Raw genomic sequence first — 17,453 nt, forward strand, 5'->3', positions numbered from 1 at the left:
ATTATTATTTTCATGTATTTACTTTTAGAACTCTAAGTGCCAATGCTGTAAACACGTTGTATCTTCTCAACTAAGCCTTGTCTGATAACAAGGACAGAGGCAAAGATAAGCAGGAATAATTCTGTGTATAATAAAGCCGATCTATTTATCAGCTTCTTGTTTAAATTTAAATATGACTTTAAAATAATTTGTTAAAAGTCCATGCTACAATTGTAAAGACTATTTCTGTGCACTTTTAATCCTGGACACAATTCTCAAAATTGCATGATGGAGGTAAGAATTTTAAAAACCCACCAGAACGCAAATAACAGGGAAGGTCAACTTTTCCACTCAAAGCATCAAACATACATTTATGTGCAGAAATCTAGACAACTATACAAGTTTTTAAGCAATCATTTGTTTTATTATACAATTCTATGAACAGAAAATGAACAAAATACACAATATACTTACCTGTACATGTGAACCTACTTTTTAGCTACAGATATTTATTATAGTTCGTACTGACTTTAATTTTACAGTTCATAACTATGTATAACCTTATTGCATTAAGGGCATTCTACGTGGGGGTTCACAGGCCAATCACATAGGCGTTGCCAGTACATTCAAAAACTGGACCTCATATATGGATGGTCTTCCCTGATCCTGTAAATTTGAGTTTCTTTACAGTTTAAGCTCATTTGCTATTTTTGATGCAATGTTCTTAAAGGCAATAGATGTCCCCGATATTCGCTTGAAGCGCACCCCGTTAAGTGACAGACGTGGCAACTTGCAGACTTCCATCTCCCACTGCACGAGGCTGTCCTGTCTAGCGTCGCCGTGGACACAGAAAAGCAAGAACCTCTCTTTCTGTTCATAATCACAGTTATTTGCATCCAGCACTTTGCGGATTTCCCTCATCATGTCATTGGGGTCCATTGAGCTAGTGGTCTTCATGCTCCACGTGAACCGCAAGGAGCGTGGCTTGGAGTCTTTGCTCTCTTCCTTGTCTCTTTCCTTTGGTTCTCCTGATGTGCTTCTGGAAGAAGAGAGCACAGGGAAAGAATGAAAACAAAATTTCCACTCAGCAAAGAAATCAAAACACACTTACAAAATTTCAGTGGTCGTGGTCACGTGCCTAACAAGCCCGCCCAACTCTTGAGGCCTCTGGGCAGATGCTGCGGCTGCTGTGGTCTGGCTGTAACAAAGACAGACCCCATGACACCATCTCTTCTGACTTCTATTCACTCTAACTAGCTTATTAAATATATTTGTGAGGAACAAGTTCGCAGGTGAAAGCGAAAAGGTCCTGTTTAAATTTGCAAAAGCTGAATCTCCATTTTTCTGCACTTCCATATAAAACAGGAACCACTTATACTTTACTTGTGAATACACATTTTTGAAACATCAACCTAACTTTTCCTTTCTTCTGTCTTTTTTGGGTAGGAGAAAGACTGGGGACAAGGGGAGTCAGAATGACCTCAGAGGGATTATTTATACCTGCTAATCCTGAGATAGGGGTCACTGTAATGTAGGGAGAATGGCAGGTCCCCCAAGGGAGGACTGAGGACCAACACCTGCCCCCAGCCCATCACTATCCTCCCGCTCACTCCCATCAAGTCATGCTGGCCCCCGTGTTATCCCCAAACATGGGTATGTTCTTGCTTCAGGCTTTCGCATAGGCTGCTGCCTCTGCCAGGAGGGTCTTTCCTGCCAGCTCACTCCTTGCTCCTCCGAATCTCCACTTACTTCCCCATGAGGTGGACCCTAAAAGCCCTGTCACAACCCCAACTCCTGCCCTGGCTGGGTCAGCCCTTTGTTACTCTGCCTCATTTTCCCTGTGCAGCAGGGAAAATGCTCATAAAAAATGAGCATTAGTAAGGCTAATGATTTTCAGAATTTACCACTAGGTTGTAAATTCCTGGAGGGAAAGGAGTTTGTCTGCTTTGTTCACTGATACACATCAGGTTCTAGGGCTGTGTTGGCACAAAGAAGATCAACGCATTCTTGTGAAACGATTAGCCTTACTAATCTTGAACCAGAAGACTTATTTCAAATTATCATAGGAAGGTAAAATGAATAGCTCACTTATAATTCAGAAGACCCTAGAATTAAATTTGTTGACAGTGAACCACCTATAGCTGTTGGGATTCTAACTTGCTATCCCATCTTCACTTGTATGTGATTTAAAAAAATTATATACTTTGAAAGAAGTTTATAATCTGCTATATATTTATGAATGTTTTGTAATATTACATAGTATATATTTATGTATACATTTTTATGTAAGAATTGTTATGTCTATAGTTTATATGTATGCTTTCATTCTTGTAGTCTAGGTGTCTGAGCCTCCAAAATCTTCTAATTATGCCAGCTAGAGAAAACAAGAAATAAGTAGAGACAATAAATTCCCAAAAGCTATTTAGTAAGGACAGAGAGTATTTATTCCACATCTTTTCTGACTCCTTTTGCTCATGCACCCCATGCCGCGGCACCCCAGACCTCTGCTTCAGCTGCATATCAGATCCCTCCATGCCATGCACATTCAGCACAGAACCCTGCCCTTTCTTAGGTTCCCCTCTTGGGAACAGGAACTCAAGTGCTAAACACCCTCAGCGTGCTCCGGGCCAGCAGCGCCAGCATCACCTGCAAACTTCCAAGAAATGCAAAATGAACCCCAAGCCCTAGGGTGAGGCTCAGCCATCTGTCTCACCCAGCCACCCAAAGGGCCCTCACCGAGCTTGGGTTGGATGCCTGGTGCCAGAAAAACAACACAGGAGACCCCAAACCATGTTTTGCATTTGTACATGGGGTGAAAGTTTTAAAATGTGCCCACCAGTGCTTACTCACTGAAAAGCATCATTATTATCAATTCTTCCTAAGTTTTTGTTCACCTCCGCGTTCTGTGTTTTCTGGTCTGAGTAACTGAGAAGAGCTTAGTTACATCATGTTAGTGAGAAAAGGCTTGTTTTATTTTAATCTACGATGTTTTCTGTAAAGACATACTTTACAGCACAGAGAGGTGATCTCTTTACAAAGCACTTAATTGCAAATAACATTTATAGAACACAAACTTCAAGTGAATTAACTTAAACTTCATTAAGCGCTAGTCAACGTGAGGACACCCTATCCTAATAAGAAAACTCCAAACACACATGCAACCTAGTTATCAGTTCTGTACTCCATGTTTTCACAGCCCGGCAGCCAGGCACTAACATTGGCTCCTTACCTTGAGGTGTCTGTTCGGCCACTGGCTTCGCCTTCATTCGGATCCCTCAAAATAAAATGAAAGTTGAGATTTAATGGTAAAGTAAAAAACACCTCAAGAAAACCTACCTCTAAAATGACTTTGCAATCAACGTGAGCAAACTTCTAGCATGGCAGTTTTCCATGACTGGCCAGTCTGATACTATTGCTTACATTTTTCGTCATAAGCACATTGAACTATCATTTCTGGAGCATCCAGTGGGTACTGGCACAGAGGAGATGCTAGGCCAAAAGTTCAGGATTCTTTTTGAAAACTATTTGATTTTCCAATTCCCAGTCATGATTTTAAAGGTCTAATTTATTTTTTGGTTTAATTTAATTCGATCTGAAGTTAAAGCCATTTAATAATAATAATAATCAATAGCCAAGATTCAAGTTCATATTTGTTATTAAATATATATATAATTCTAGTAGTTCAATTTAGAAGCTATGTAAGTTAACCTTGTAGCTAGAAATATAGCTTGAAACATCAGTATTTCTAAAAACATACACCAAATTTTAAATAAGCATTTAACTCATTTCAGAAGTTATGCCAGTGATTCATGCACATAGTAATTATTTCATCAAATCAACAGCCCATCCAGCAGGTGTGTCTAAAAACATGATTTCAGTCTTAAACAGAAACAATAATCTTACCTGGATATTCACCTATGAAATTAAAGCAGGAAAACTTTACTAACTCTGGGCTTGCGTTGAATGCGATCAATATTTTTGAAGTCCACCAAAATTTTAACTACTTTGTTACTGTCAGATGTAATTAAATATCTACATGGGGTATCAAGTTATAAAGCAGTTTAAATATAGCGAGAGATGACTTGTGATAGAGTGAAATATGATTAAACGACTGGGAAAATAACCAATTAGAACCCTGAAGTGAATGTTTTCTTAATGTCAACTATTCCTGAAACATTTATATTATTTATATAAAATGAATACAAGAGAAATAAAGTCAGTGTTACTTTCTTCATTTCCCAAATTAATAAACATATCCACACTCGAAGCTATAAAGCTTTAACTGATAGTTAAAAATATGAATGCCTTATGCTCCTCAGCGTTTTTAACTATAGGCCTTTTTTGACAAATAAACTGTGAAAACCACTTTCCTACTGGATTAAAAAGGATGATAAAATGTCTTCTTAAATGTCTCTTTTTAATAACTGGCAATTTCATTGGGAAATACATTAAAAATTCAATGCCACCTATAGAAATCTATTTTATTCTAGCACACTGAAATAAATACAGGCACTCTTGAGCTGGCCTAGCGTGAAAAGCACATGTTCAGTTCCACAGGATGTACGGATGGCAAGGGAAGGGCAGTCTGTCCATCCATCATCTGGGCAAGAAAGAGAGCCCTGTTGCTGGTTCCTGCTGGCAAGATGAAACTCCTTTAACAGGAAGGCGCATACTGCAGTGGACTTTTCTGTCCTATTTATAGTTTGCCTTGACATTCTGCCCTGACTTCTGGTCCCTGCTCTTAATAAGGATGTTCCCTCCAGAACCTAAGCTTTTATTGCCAAGCAAAGAGCATGATTTTGCACAATGTCTAATGTGTAATTAGTAATCAAGCATTATACTCCAAACCTGTCTTCCTTCCCTTTAAAATGAATCTTGATTCAACTAGAGAGAAATCACCAGCTTTTCACAAGACCTTCAGTAGTCAGTCAGTCAGGTTCCAGCAACAGAACCCACTGGCCTGGCTTGTCCCAGCACTGCTGTCCTCTCGTGCTGACTCTGGAGGGGAGCTGCTAGGTCTTTTCCTGAGCACATGGCTATTGCATGGCTATTGGCCAAAGGGTATAGAACCATTAATATGGTTAGAAGCAGAAGCTGCATTTGAGGATTGTAAGTTTTAAGCTCAGCTGCATGATCCGGGGCCAACTGATCCCTGAATGGAGTCCATAAATAGCTTCAGAAAAGGCAGGAAACTAAAGTGCTGTTTCTCTTTTCCACACCCACTCTTTGAAATCCTAGGAACACTAAATCACATTAAAATTAAGTATTTTATTAATACTTTGTAAAGTTAGAATGACAATTTCCTATCCATCATTTAAGGCTCTACCCAAATCATCCTGCAGGGCAGGGCCTCCCCTTCCTCCTGCCTCCTGGGGCTCCTCCAGCACGCAGCCCCTTGCTCACCCACAATCACACATCTGTGGGCATCTGGGGACACAGACGCCATCGTGTGCCAGGTCCCCACTCTGCACCACACTGCACTTTGCTTGTCAGGCACTTCCACAGGCTGTTAGGACTAGTGATCGGCCAAACTTGCATCAACCTTTGTTGGGAGCCTGCTGCCCTAAAGGGAGCTGGAGTTCTTGGAGAACACCTGTTTACTCTGCAGATGAAGTTCCAGGATGTAAGAAGTTCTGCAAACAGAACTTCTTCCCAGAACTGACTCCTGTTCTCTGAGGACATACTGGCTTGTGCGCATGTTCCTCACTAACCAGGAAAACTTGTTTTCAGCAGTAACTTATTAATTGCATGCTACTTTCTTGTTCCTTTGTTCGTATCTTCAATAAAAGCTTGGGCTAGGAGAGTGAAAGGCAGAGCTGCTCTTGATGGGACTCTCCAGCCTCCTCCTGCTGCAAATAATTTAGACTCCAAGTCTTCATTAATGGCAGAGAACCTCATGGGCTATCCCGTCTGCAGCAAACCTTGTTGTGTTCAGCAACATGTATCATTTGTCTTGTGCATCCTTGTTTGCTTTTTAGACAAGAATATAGTTTTACTACTTTACTAGTTCACAAGTTTACCGTACTTGTATTCACTTTGTGTTTCCTACGTTTGCATGTTAAGATTCTGACGCTAACGCATGTAAGCAACCTGTCACTATTGAACCTAAGCTTTTTATCAGGGAGAAAAGTGGGCAAACTATATTAGTGAACAATTTAAGTATTCATAAGAGATATCTGAAGGATAAATGTAAATTTGTATTAGGCATTCCTTTCTCAAAACTAAGGCTTTTCCAGCAGGGGATAAAATTTTTGTTGAAAACACATTTTTGATGTCAAATTGCATTCTTTCCATTCTATTTTATAGAATTTTTAAACTCTCATTTTGCCCATCTTCTTTCTGTTACAGAATAGGATTTTAAGTCTTACTGGATTATTTTTCCCCCCCAACCTCATGTAAAGAGCTGTTAGAAAGAAATGTCATGACGTCATTCTGGAAAACCACCACAAAGAGTAAAGATAAAAAGCAAGTTTCCTCTGTAACCCCTAGAGGAAACCACCACCACATGCATGGCACTGACCTGCGGACGAACTTGGACGTCAACTTGCTGATGAGGCCGGTGGACGTGCCCCTCCGGGCATGTGCGAAGGCTCCAGTCTCGTGGGAGGGCGAGGCGGGCGGCCCGTTGTAGGCTGCGCTGCGGCGCTCGCGGAGCTGCTCCCCGTGGAAGGTGCTGCGGCTGGAGCTCCCGCGTGGGAAGCGGGTCCGGTCCGGGGTGCTGGCGCTAATACTGTGGGCAGACGGGGAGGCGGCCGGCACTCTCTGCGTCGTGCTGCGGGGGCCGGGGAAGAGAGGTTCAGAGTGATGACGGGCCAGCGTTCACTTGACCAAAATCCTAGGGGCCCCCTTTTTTCCAGCCCTCTTTTGTCTGTCACCCTCAGAGAAAGCCACGGCATGGGGTCATCGCCCTCGCTGTCAACAGTGTGGGATGATGTTTCAATTTCAAATTAAAAGGCTTTTATAAAAACGTATTTGCTACAGATGAAGTAGTCACCAAAACAGGGACACAAAGGTATGTCCTCCGCGACCAGGGATGCCTGGCCAGGGTGCTGCGTCCAATTCCTGTTTACCATTCTCTGGGCTGACATATTTCAGCAATGTGAAAGGCGGGCTTTACTGTTTATCCAGAAGCCTTTGAATAGAGTCATTTCCTATTTATAATGTGGGCCTTGATGACAGCACAATGCCATAGGATGCCACCAGATGTGACTAACAAACCAGCCATCAAAATGTTTCCAACATAGACAAATACTAGAAAAGCAGTCACACAACTCTGCACCTGACAGGGCTCCTTGGGCATGGCTGTTTCACTGACCCAAAGGCCAGCTTGATTAAAGGCCAGCGATGAGCTGGAGCCAGGACAATTAACCTAGGATCTCAACTCCCAGTACAGTGGTTTTGTTTTTAAATCATAAAACACTGAATTAAATGAGAAGTGAGGCAGGGATCTTTAGAGAAGGATTTAAAATTAGATCCTTACAGAGACTTCCTGTCGAAAATGACTTAAATTATAGGCAATGTTACTGATACCAGGGATATAGCAAGTTTATTTAGAATTCAACTTTTCTTTATGAATCTTTTCAGAAACACTATGGGGTGGTTACTGTCACGTTCTTCCATCTGGTGAAATATCTTTAAAAAGTTTTAACAGCAAACAAAATGCAATGCCTCCAGAGCACTACCTGGGCCGGTAAGCTTCAGAGCCATCTTTGATGGTTGGCAGTGTGACTTTAATAGGATGACCAGAGGCGGACATGGACTTCTGGTGGCGGGGTCGTGCCGAGGGGCCAGTGCAAGCCACTGCAGAGCCTGTAGAAGATACGCTACTGGCGGACATCTCCGTGAGGCTTTCCACGTGAAGGGTGGCGAGACCAAGAACAGGCAAACACAAGACAAGTTGCAGTTTACTAAAACTTAGGAAATAGATTTGTAAAAATCTAAATTAACTACCATCTTCCATGACTGAAATACTTAAAGAAATGAACGTGAATGGCATTACCTAGGACTAACAAAACAATATTCTTGTCAAAAAATGTACAGGGTCAGTTTGTTACCACCTGCCAAGGAAAAGATCTCACACATACTTGCTCTTTTTATGTGACTCTGAGAAGGTATAAAATTATCTTTATGACAAACTGATTATGACTGGAGACATTTTTCACTTTTCAAGAAAGATATTTTCACTTTTGCTGTGGGTCACCGGACACCACACAATACAAATTCAGAATTACAGCAGAAATACTCTCTCTATAAATACCATCAAAACACTGTTAGATCATATCATCAATCAATACTTTAACTGCTGTAGCTGAATGGGCTGCCAAGTAGCACTTAGTAGATGGAAAACAGGGAGTCAGAAATCAATTCCCAACTCTCTTTCTAGCCAAAGCATCTCCTGTCCCAGGGAGGTACATTACTATTCTGTGTCTTACAATAACATTTCCTTTTCATGTTTATTAACAGAGAGGAAATCAAAGTAAGAATAGTCTGTCCAGTCTGCTGAAGTGACAAGGGGTAGAACTAAGAAAATAAACTCCTTGTCCTTTGTATATATTCATGATTATACTCTACAAGTCATGAAGCTAAAATTTTTAAATAATATTGTTTATCATTTTTAAAACTAAAATACTTTGAGAACTGTATGGTTTTCAGTGATCAGTTGGGATGGTCACGTTTCTTCAAAGGAAGGGAAATAAAGCCTTCATGTTTGGGAACTGTAATGGCCTGAGGGGAGGGGAGAGGGAAGCAGCAGGCGTAAGAGAGCAGGGAGGATTCGTGTAGCATGGATGGTCTGCTGTGTTATGGAGAAAAAGTTATTATCAGATTTATTGGGAAATTCACAGGTTAGGAGATTTGCCACCTGTTTTCCCTGAAATATTTTCCCATCCTTTCACACTGGGTCAGCAGGGGAAATGCTTCTAATGACGCTGCCTTTCTTTTCCTGGAGGCTGCTCAGCTGCAGGGTTTCTGCAGGGGCACCAACTAGAACCGCCTGGCACTGACCTACCTGCTGTCTTTGCCATTCTGCAAGGCCGAGTATCGGTCTGTGGTCCTTTCACAGACGTATGTGTTCCTCCTGGCCATGCTGCCTCCGGGATACACATTGTTCTTAAGGAGGAAGAAAAGGACATTTTAAAATTGTGACTGTAGTTGCAGCAAAGTTTAATGTACCATCCTGTGGGGAGGTTATATGTTATTTTCAGAATACATATTTCATTTTTTTCATGCATTTATGAGGAATTTGGTCCCCTTCTGCATGTTCATTCAGCGAACGATTCCCTTGAAAATTATAAAAAAGATAAAGATCTTCAAAAAAATCATAAAAAAAAGTTCTGACAACAACCACCTACAAAAAATTACAACACACTAGACTTTACTCACACTTGGCATTGTTGAAGACTTTTTCCGCTCTGGCCCTACAAGCGGGCTGGTTGTCATCTGGCTCTTTGATCCGCCTGCCGTGCTGCCGAGTTTGCGAGCCACGTCCCTGTCCCACTCCTCCTGCTGCTCACTCTCCACGCTGTTGGCCTGCGGCCTTTTGGTGTACGACACAGCAGGGGGGATGGACGGGCCAGCTGTAGCCGAAAAAAAGGCATGATGAGCTGAAAGACAATTGACACATTTTCTTCTCATGAACAAAAACTGTATTAAAATATCCTTATTTGCCTATTTGCCACTCAGATTAAACTCTTTGATTTCAAAAATGGGGTCAGTCCCTGGAAAAGGATGGCACATATGGGTCAACTCTGTACAGCTGTGACGACAGGGATGACCCCAGCACGTAAGGAAGCAAACGCCTAACGCTTAAGAAATACAAATTAGGGAGGCATCGCACTGTCTTTTCAAGTCTTCGACTTTTCCCCACCGTGGTCACTAAACCGCCGCTGCTTCTGATTCGCAGAGATGCTCCGCTGGACCTTCAGGTGGGCGGGCGACTGGAGGGTACTGTTATTCAAGTCACTACTGGGCCGGGAGCGTTGGCACAAGTTTGCACTGGACAAGGACTCCCCGCCTTCAAACTGCAAGAAGACAAAACACGGTTGGGGAAACAACGTACACACCTGATTTTGTGTTCTATTCAAGCTACACATGGAGTGATCAGAGCTTATATAAGAATGACAGTCGGCAAGTTGGCTGACAGAAAAGGACCCTGTCCCTGTGGTGCTCACTTCATTATCACATGCATGCAGTTCAGAGCTCTGAGTGTAGTCAGAACACTAGAAAGTTTTCTGTGTTGTACTTTGTTTAACCATTTAACAAACCTGCAATTTATGAGCCTGCATTTTACAGATGGACAAACTGAGGCTGGGGCAGTCCTGGGGCAGCTGGGGGACCCCTAACTTGGGCCAAGTCAAGATGCAAACTTACAATGAAACTCAACTTTTAACTTCACACACACATAGCCCTTTTGTTTTCTTTTGCTTTCATCACCATATTTACAAAACAAAATTTGGTGTATTGGCTCTGATCAAGAAAGCATATCCACTTAGAACTAAGCAGGCTAAATAAACTATGTTGACAAACCACCACCCTCTCTGTAACACGAACCTGTTTGTTGCTAGCAAGCCTTTGCCTGAATTACTGGTGTATCAGTGGGAGATCTAGATTCAATTGTGAGTCATTAATGATAAATAGTAGATTAATACTGATGATAAATATTATAACAAAGAATGGCTAATCCAGAGCACAGAGTGATAGCGTAAGATTTTAGAAATACTAATTCATTGAACCCTCCACATGACCCTAAGTGGTAGGTGCCCTTACATCCCATCCTCATTTTATAGATTAGGAAACTGAGGAACAGAGTAATCAGCCAACTGCCTAAGTCACAGAGTTAGTCAGGGGCTGTATGGGGTGTGGTGGGGTGAGGCCACGCACCCGGTCAACCTGACTCCAGAGGGTAGGGCCTTACAGCTTGCAGTGGGCTCACTGCATGTATTAAACTACATTCAATACAACTCATACTTCATGATAATTCACTACTGGGCTGGGCTGCATACTTGTAGAATTAGTGTTTCCTTTAAATTCTAAATTAATGGGAAAATTAAATATCTCAGAAATGAAATCTAAGAGGAAGCAGCTCAAAGACTTTAGAAATAAGCATTTGCACATTTTCCACATCTTCAAGATCCCATTTCTCCTCTTGACATGACTACTTTGCTATCACTTCTCTGCTGGTAATGTCTCTGGGGAAGACCCTCTCCTCTGCTGTAATAATAGTACCTGCCCCACCTGCCCTGGAGGGCAGTTGAGAGTATTAGGTGAATTCCTGTGTGTGACATCCTTAGAACAGTTGCCAGCACATCTGCTGTGTTCTGACAACTCCCAGACCTGTTAATGCTGTTCACAGCACTCGCTCCAGAGACAGAGCTGTGTCCCAACACCCACTGGACAGACACCCCAAATTGAGCAAATGTCTGCTCTTTCCCCTGGAATCCCTCTTTTCCCATCTTGGCAAATACAACTTTTAAACCAGTCCCCTGTGCTGGAATTCCAATGGTCTCCCAGGCCTCATTTCCCATGGCTTGCCTCATGTGAATTGTTCCTTGGAAGTGTCCATCCTCCCATGAGTTCCAGGACCTGCACACACACTGAGTCAGGTCACATGCCCTACCATGGCACCCTGTTCATGCCCACCTGCCCTCAAAAACTGCCAAAGTGTCCACTGGCAGCACTCAGCGTGTCAGTCCATGCCAGCTGACTGCTGCCTCACTGGTCACTACCTAATTGTAAATAATTTCCGCCTGTTCCGTAAAATGCCTCCCAGAGATGTCGAATTTTCAATTAACTGTCCATATTGTGGGCTGTTCTTTACTCTAAATTTCTACCTTTATATTTGTTGTCCCAAAGGATCGTATGCTTAAATGGTTCACACACCATTTGCATAGTTATTTCCTGAATTGTTCTCCTTAGACTAAATCTCTCCTTGAGAATTCTCCACTGAATGTATCAAAGGCACCTGATACTCCACAAGGCAAAATAATCTTTCCTTGGGTTCCCACCTACAAAAACATCATTCAAAACACACATTTTGTTTTAAATGCTGCCAGTCCCTCTCCCTTCAGTCACTGTCTTTTCTGTATACCTAGAACAACCATATGCCCTCTGGTCTGGCGGTTGCATTTGGACGCACAACTCTGGGGGTATGGCCTCCCCAAAGATGAGACACTGAATGGCACTGACAGCCGATCGGGACTCGAGCCCTGCTCTCCAGGACAGACTCACTCTCACTTGGAAACAAAGTTGATTTAAAACTTAGTATCTTGAACTTTGGAGTCTAATAAACAGAACATTAGGGTTATTAGGTATTTTTGATACCACATAGAATATGTCTACTAGCATTATGTTACACTTAGCTGTCATTTAGATTAAGAAAAAATTTACATTAGTTGAAAAAGGTGAAAAACTTACTTCTGGTGGTTTTCTACCTAGTAGGATGTAAGTAGCCATGACTTCATCATATTTCTGATTTATTAAGGCGTCATTTATCTCATCTCGTGCAAAACCCATGGTCACCATGATGTCTAGAAATTTAAAAAAAAATGCAAATTTTATGAAAATGGGTCTGTTAGTTAAAAAACCAGGGAAAATGGGTAAGTCGATCAACATCAGATATGAATATGAAGTTCTGAAACTTTATAGTATTAATTATAAAAATGTCTGCATTACTAGCATACTGAAACTTCACAGCTACTGTAGCTCACAATTTTTTGTATAGAAACGATACACACAGGGGCTCTATGCCTAGTCCACTTCTCATCGCCACCAGCACGTTCCTGAGCTGAGTTTCTTTGTCCAGCCAGAGACACAGTTAATGTCTATCAATGACATTCATTCTCTCTCTCTCTCACTCAACACACCCTCAGCTTCTCACGGAGTGGTTTCTCTCATCTCTTAACCATCACGGCTGCCTGATCTGAAGGCAGGCTGCCCTACTTACGACCGAGGCACACTGCCTCTCACAGCGTTTACTCACCTATTCTTTTTGTGTCATTGAAGTCCGCTTCAGGCTCAGTATATGGCTTTAATTCCTCCTCCTCATGACCAACATTCATCCATCGATCTTTCATTATTTGCTGGGAAATAAACACTATGTCACATTTGGTCAATTAGCACATCCACACATTTATTTGAGCTCCATTGTAGTACATGTAAAGCTTACTGGGTCACTCAACAAGAATCAGGTGACATTCTCAAACTAAAATTACTGTTATAGTTGATCAGCAGGCCCAGGATTAGCCATGGGACCTAGGGACATGCTCAGGTGTGTAGTGGTGACCATGACCATCATCCCTCTCGTATCTACTCAAGGTAGCCTGCTGTCTGTCTTCCTCTAAAAAAATGTTTTCACATTTGAAAATGAAATCTCCTGAGACCTTAAATTCCACTTTGTACTTTTCACATTTAAGTTTAGTGAAGAGGTTATTTATTTTTTTTCTCCTGGCCCTCAATCAAATATAAACCTGTTATTTTGAAACCAACAGTTATTAAAACAGATCTGGGGAATGGAAATGAGGGCTGATCAGTAAGGGCAACTCAGAGAATACAGAGGTTGAGAGTAGTTCTGAAATTTAAGTTACAATGTGAAGAGTTTGAAAACAACTAATGGAGTGAGAATTATAAACGGTAGATCCTAAGTGAATGAGAAATGAGATTCTGGAAGAGTAAGTAAGAAAGTGAACCAGTGAGGAGGAGCTGGAGGGAGGCATAAGAGGTGAGTGGTGCGGGCAGAGGGGATGGATGCAGGCACCACCGGTGGGGTCAACAGTGGTGGGTGTGCCCACCCTGGGGTGGGGTGGCAGCAAGGTGAGTACAAGCAAGGGCCACAGTGCAAGTAAGACAGGTGGTGAATCAAGAAGTGGGTGGAAAATCAAGGGGGCAAGTCAGGAGTCTTCCTTCCATTGGCAAGGGCTATTTCTGGAGAGCATGATGCCAGCTCCTGGGCAGCACGTAAAGAGTGGCTGGGACACCTGGAAGCCACCTAAGCGGCTTTAGCCAGAATCTAAGAGAGAGGTGGTGCCAGTCTGAAATAAAGGTAGATAGTGGCAATAGAAGAAAGGCCTTTTCAATATTTGGCTAGAGAAAATCAATAGGACTTGCAATGTAAAATGCACTTATAAAATGTCCATAGAAGGCTTTGATGCTTTACTGTTTGTAGATTCACTGAGAATACTTTATTCACTTTCTGTTGTTATGACGATGGCACCTAAAACATACTATAAAGGATGAACCAGACTCTTACGAGAAATGCACCACTGATCATCAGCAACCATTCATTAGCTTAATGATAACTGGCTAAAGACTATATTATATAGGCCCATCATATTCTGCAATGTCCCTGCACTTCCATGTAGTGTAGTGGAATTCAGGGTAGAATTATGCATGGATGGTAAAGAAAACCATCCACTACTGAACCACTTTATGCCTTCATGACATTCTTCCTGAGTGAAAATAACTTCGTCAACTCTGGTCTGCAATCCCTGCAGCCCAGGTCCCCAGAACACTCATGTGTGTCATGTGCACACTCAAGGTCCACCTGTCGTAAGCAAGTGCAACGCCATTTTCAGTCTTGTGTGTTTAATAGCCTTCCAGTAAGTAATAGTCTGATTATTCGTCAATAACAACACCACCAAAACCCCACACAAATACTACAGAAGTGGGGAGAGGCGAGAGCCCAGAGAAACCAAAGATGAAGCCCAGGTGCCTGGTTATACTACTGAGTCAAAGCTGATACTATTTACTGGGAAACCAAGCTCAGAAAGGAAAGCAGACTGGATGGGGACAGAAGCTCAGTTTTAGACAAGATGAGTTTGAGGTCTGGGCAACATCCAAACAGACATGTTCAGCAAACACTGTGATACCTCATTCCGCAGCTCAAAAGAAACCTGGGCCAGGGATAGAAACTCAGGAATCAGCCAACAGATGACAACAGAAGCTATGGGGATGGGCAGGAGTCTCCAGGAGGGGTAAAGGGAAAAGAATGACAGAAGAGGTCAGGGCAAAGCCTCACAGAACACCAGCCTTCGAGGGCTAGAAACAGTCATGCAGAAAGGAAATGGAGGAGGCTATCCACACAGAATGACGTGGAAGGCAATGGGGGGAGCTTCAAAGAGGAGGCAGTGGTGCTCTATCAAATGAAGTGGTGACTGAGAAAGTGACCTATTGTGTTTAGCAACAAAGACAGCTGACTGTACTGAGGGCAGTGCCAGGGGAGGTGGAGCTGGGAGCAAAGGTGATGCACAGAGGAAGCTGGTGACTGTGAGTGGAGAGGCCTCTGAGACTGACCACAGGGCCTGTGGGCTAGAGGACACCTCCTTTTGAATTGGAAGGTGTACAGAGGCTGAGGGAGGGTGTCCCTGGAAAGGCCTGATGGACGGAAGTGAGCCTTCCTGAGAAGGCACAGGAGTGCTGTACCAGCAGAGGAGGGATGGGTGGGTCCTGGAGCAAGGACCAGCCCGGGCAGCAGGGAGAGCAGGGTATCTGGACAGCCAGGTAAGGATATGGCAGCAGGCAGTAAAGAGCTCCTGACTACAAGTATCTATTTCCTACTGGAGCAAAAGACAAGGATATCTGTCTGGAAAGCTTTCCACACTTTTCGCATTTAGGTTTCTATTTCTCTACCAATAATCTCAAAATCTGGCCCTATTGTTACACACTTTCATGATCTTTGCCTACAGTTTAATGCAACTTGTCCTCATACAAATATTTGTGTTTACCTGTTAATTACCTATCTCCACTACCAGACCGTCAAGCCGAACAATGACTGATTGCTCAATACTGATTTGCTCAGTATTGCACATGCAACCCCTAAATGTACCCCACCCTTAAATTCTCAATACATAAATGAATAAAACCTTTTGTCTGCATCAGTCATCTGCCCTTTCTTGTGCTCACAGGGACTCTGTCTATATCCAAGTCAACAACACTGTCACTGTGTTCTACGTCTGATTACAGCTAGTGGTGGTTGGGCCCACCTCCTTCTCTGTATGTTCAGTCCTTGAGGAAAATAGACTGGACCTTGCACTATCTTTCTCAATCCAAATGCTTGTCGCTTTTGAGCAGGGCTGCATTATAAAATAAGGCCACTGGAGAGCCCTGGGTAAGATATAATGCAGAGCCCTGGGTAAGATATAATGGCAACAAGAAGTCCCTTGGTAAAATGTGCAGGAGATAAGACAGCAGAGGACTGAACTGGACAGCAGGAAAAGGAAAACAGAAAACTTGGAAGACAAAACTCATTTTGGAAATGAGATAAAGGGTAGGATCCTAGAAGGTTCTGAGGATTTTAATTCAGATGCCTGAAAGAACAGAGTATCCACTGATTATGAAAGACAGAGGAGCAGTAACAGATTTAATAGTCGGAATGTAAGCAATTAAAAACAAAATTAAGGTAATCCAAATTTGATAATGTTCCTCAATAACTGTTTTTCGGTGTTCATTTCATAACCATTATGCATTGGTCTACATCAAGGAAACAGATATGTGACTTGTCTTTTGTTTGAGAAAAGAAGACTTAATGTCAACACCTTAAAGTGTCTGCACATACAACAGAGTTAACTATTCAAAACTGTGCTACTAGTAGTGAGAACTGGTGACAATGGCAGTGAACAAGCAGTACGAGCAGTCGGGGCAGCAGCCACAGCAGGCAGGATCTGAACAGACTCCTGCACTATGGGAGAAGCACTAAGGGAGAAGCATGAGGCCTGGGGGGGAAGTGAAGGCAGAGGGGTGTGAGGAGGAAGCAATGAGGAAGCGCTTTCTGGACTTGGAACAAAGGCCAAATGCAATGGAAATGTGGAGACAAGATGGGTACTTCAGACAGTGAGTTTTGCCTTGCTCTGATAAGCCAATAGAGAAATGATTTTTTTTTTTTAACATGGAAAATAAACTGCATTTTAGAAACAGCACTAAGACAGGAACAACTGAGGACAGAGCGGGAGCCCTGCCAGGAAGCTGGTCGAGGCTCCGTGTTCCATTCTTCCCAGGCCAGCTCCGGAGGGAAGAGCCTGCCGGGAAAAAGAGCGTCCCACAAAACACTTGTATTTCAAAGTAAAATCAAAATAATCTATGGAACAATTTCCTTGGGAGAAAGGAAAGGAAGGAAAAGGCTGGAAGGAAGATCGGTTTCATGGAATATGTAGGGATTTTAACTCTAGTCCTTCTAAATCTGCAGGTATTTTCTAAGGGAAAGCCGTGGAAAGCAACACAATATGGAAATGTAAAAGAGAAGAGACAGGTGTAGGAACCCCAGGCCTCTACAAAATCCTTTTACTGGCACCAGGGTTAAGGTGAAAAGCCCCCAAGAGAAGAGGCCCCTCAAGCTGAGGCCCCACAGCCCCAGCAGCAGCGCAGGCTGAGTGCCAATCAACAGCCAAAAAACTGCACCAGACCCGGTGAGGCAATGAATCCATTCAAATTTCACTTGAGGGATCTCTAAACAAGAGACAAGAGGTCAAACAAGATGCCAAACTTAG

The 17,453-nt window shown here is 42.7% G+C and overlaps 1 protein-coding gene across 4 annotated transcripts in view; it reads right to left on the reverse strand.

Moving 5' to 3' along the window:
- Positions 1-663: 663 nt before the first annotated feature.
- Positions 664-17,453, reverse strand: part of MARK1 (microtubule affinity regulating kinase 1) — a gene marked incomplete at both ends in the record, with an annotated part of 87,264 nt that continues 70,474 nt past the window's right edge. For 2 of the 4 annotated variants that reach the window (XM_084246157.1, XM_084246156.1), the window contains 8 exons: positions 664-1,018; positions 6,500-6,751; positions 7,662-7,826; positions 8,987-9,087; positions 9,361-9,554; positions 9,845-9,998; positions 12,391-12,503; positions 12,956-13,055. In XM_084246157.1, coding sequence (XP_084102283.1) covers positions 664-1,018; positions 6,500-6,751; positions 7,662-7,826; positions 8,987-9,087; positions 9,361-9,554; positions 9,845-9,998; positions 12,391-12,503; positions 12,956-13,055 — 1,434 coding nt within the window. Of the gene's footprint in view, positions 1,019-3,208; positions 3,254-6,499; positions 6,752-7,658; positions 7,827-8,986; positions 9,088-9,360; positions 9,555-9,844; positions 9,999-12,390; positions 12,504-12,955; positions 13,056-17,453 lie in introns of all 4 variants that reach the window. The other 2 variants (XM_084246155.1, XM_084246154.1) reach the window with 2 other exon arrangements.

This window comes from Talpa europaea, assembly GCF_964194135.1.
Source record: "Talpa europaea genome assembly, chromosome: 10".
Classification (NCBI taxonomy): domain Eukaryota; kingdom Metazoa; phylum Chordata; class Mammalia; order Eulipotyphla; family Talpidae; genus Talpa; species Talpa europaea.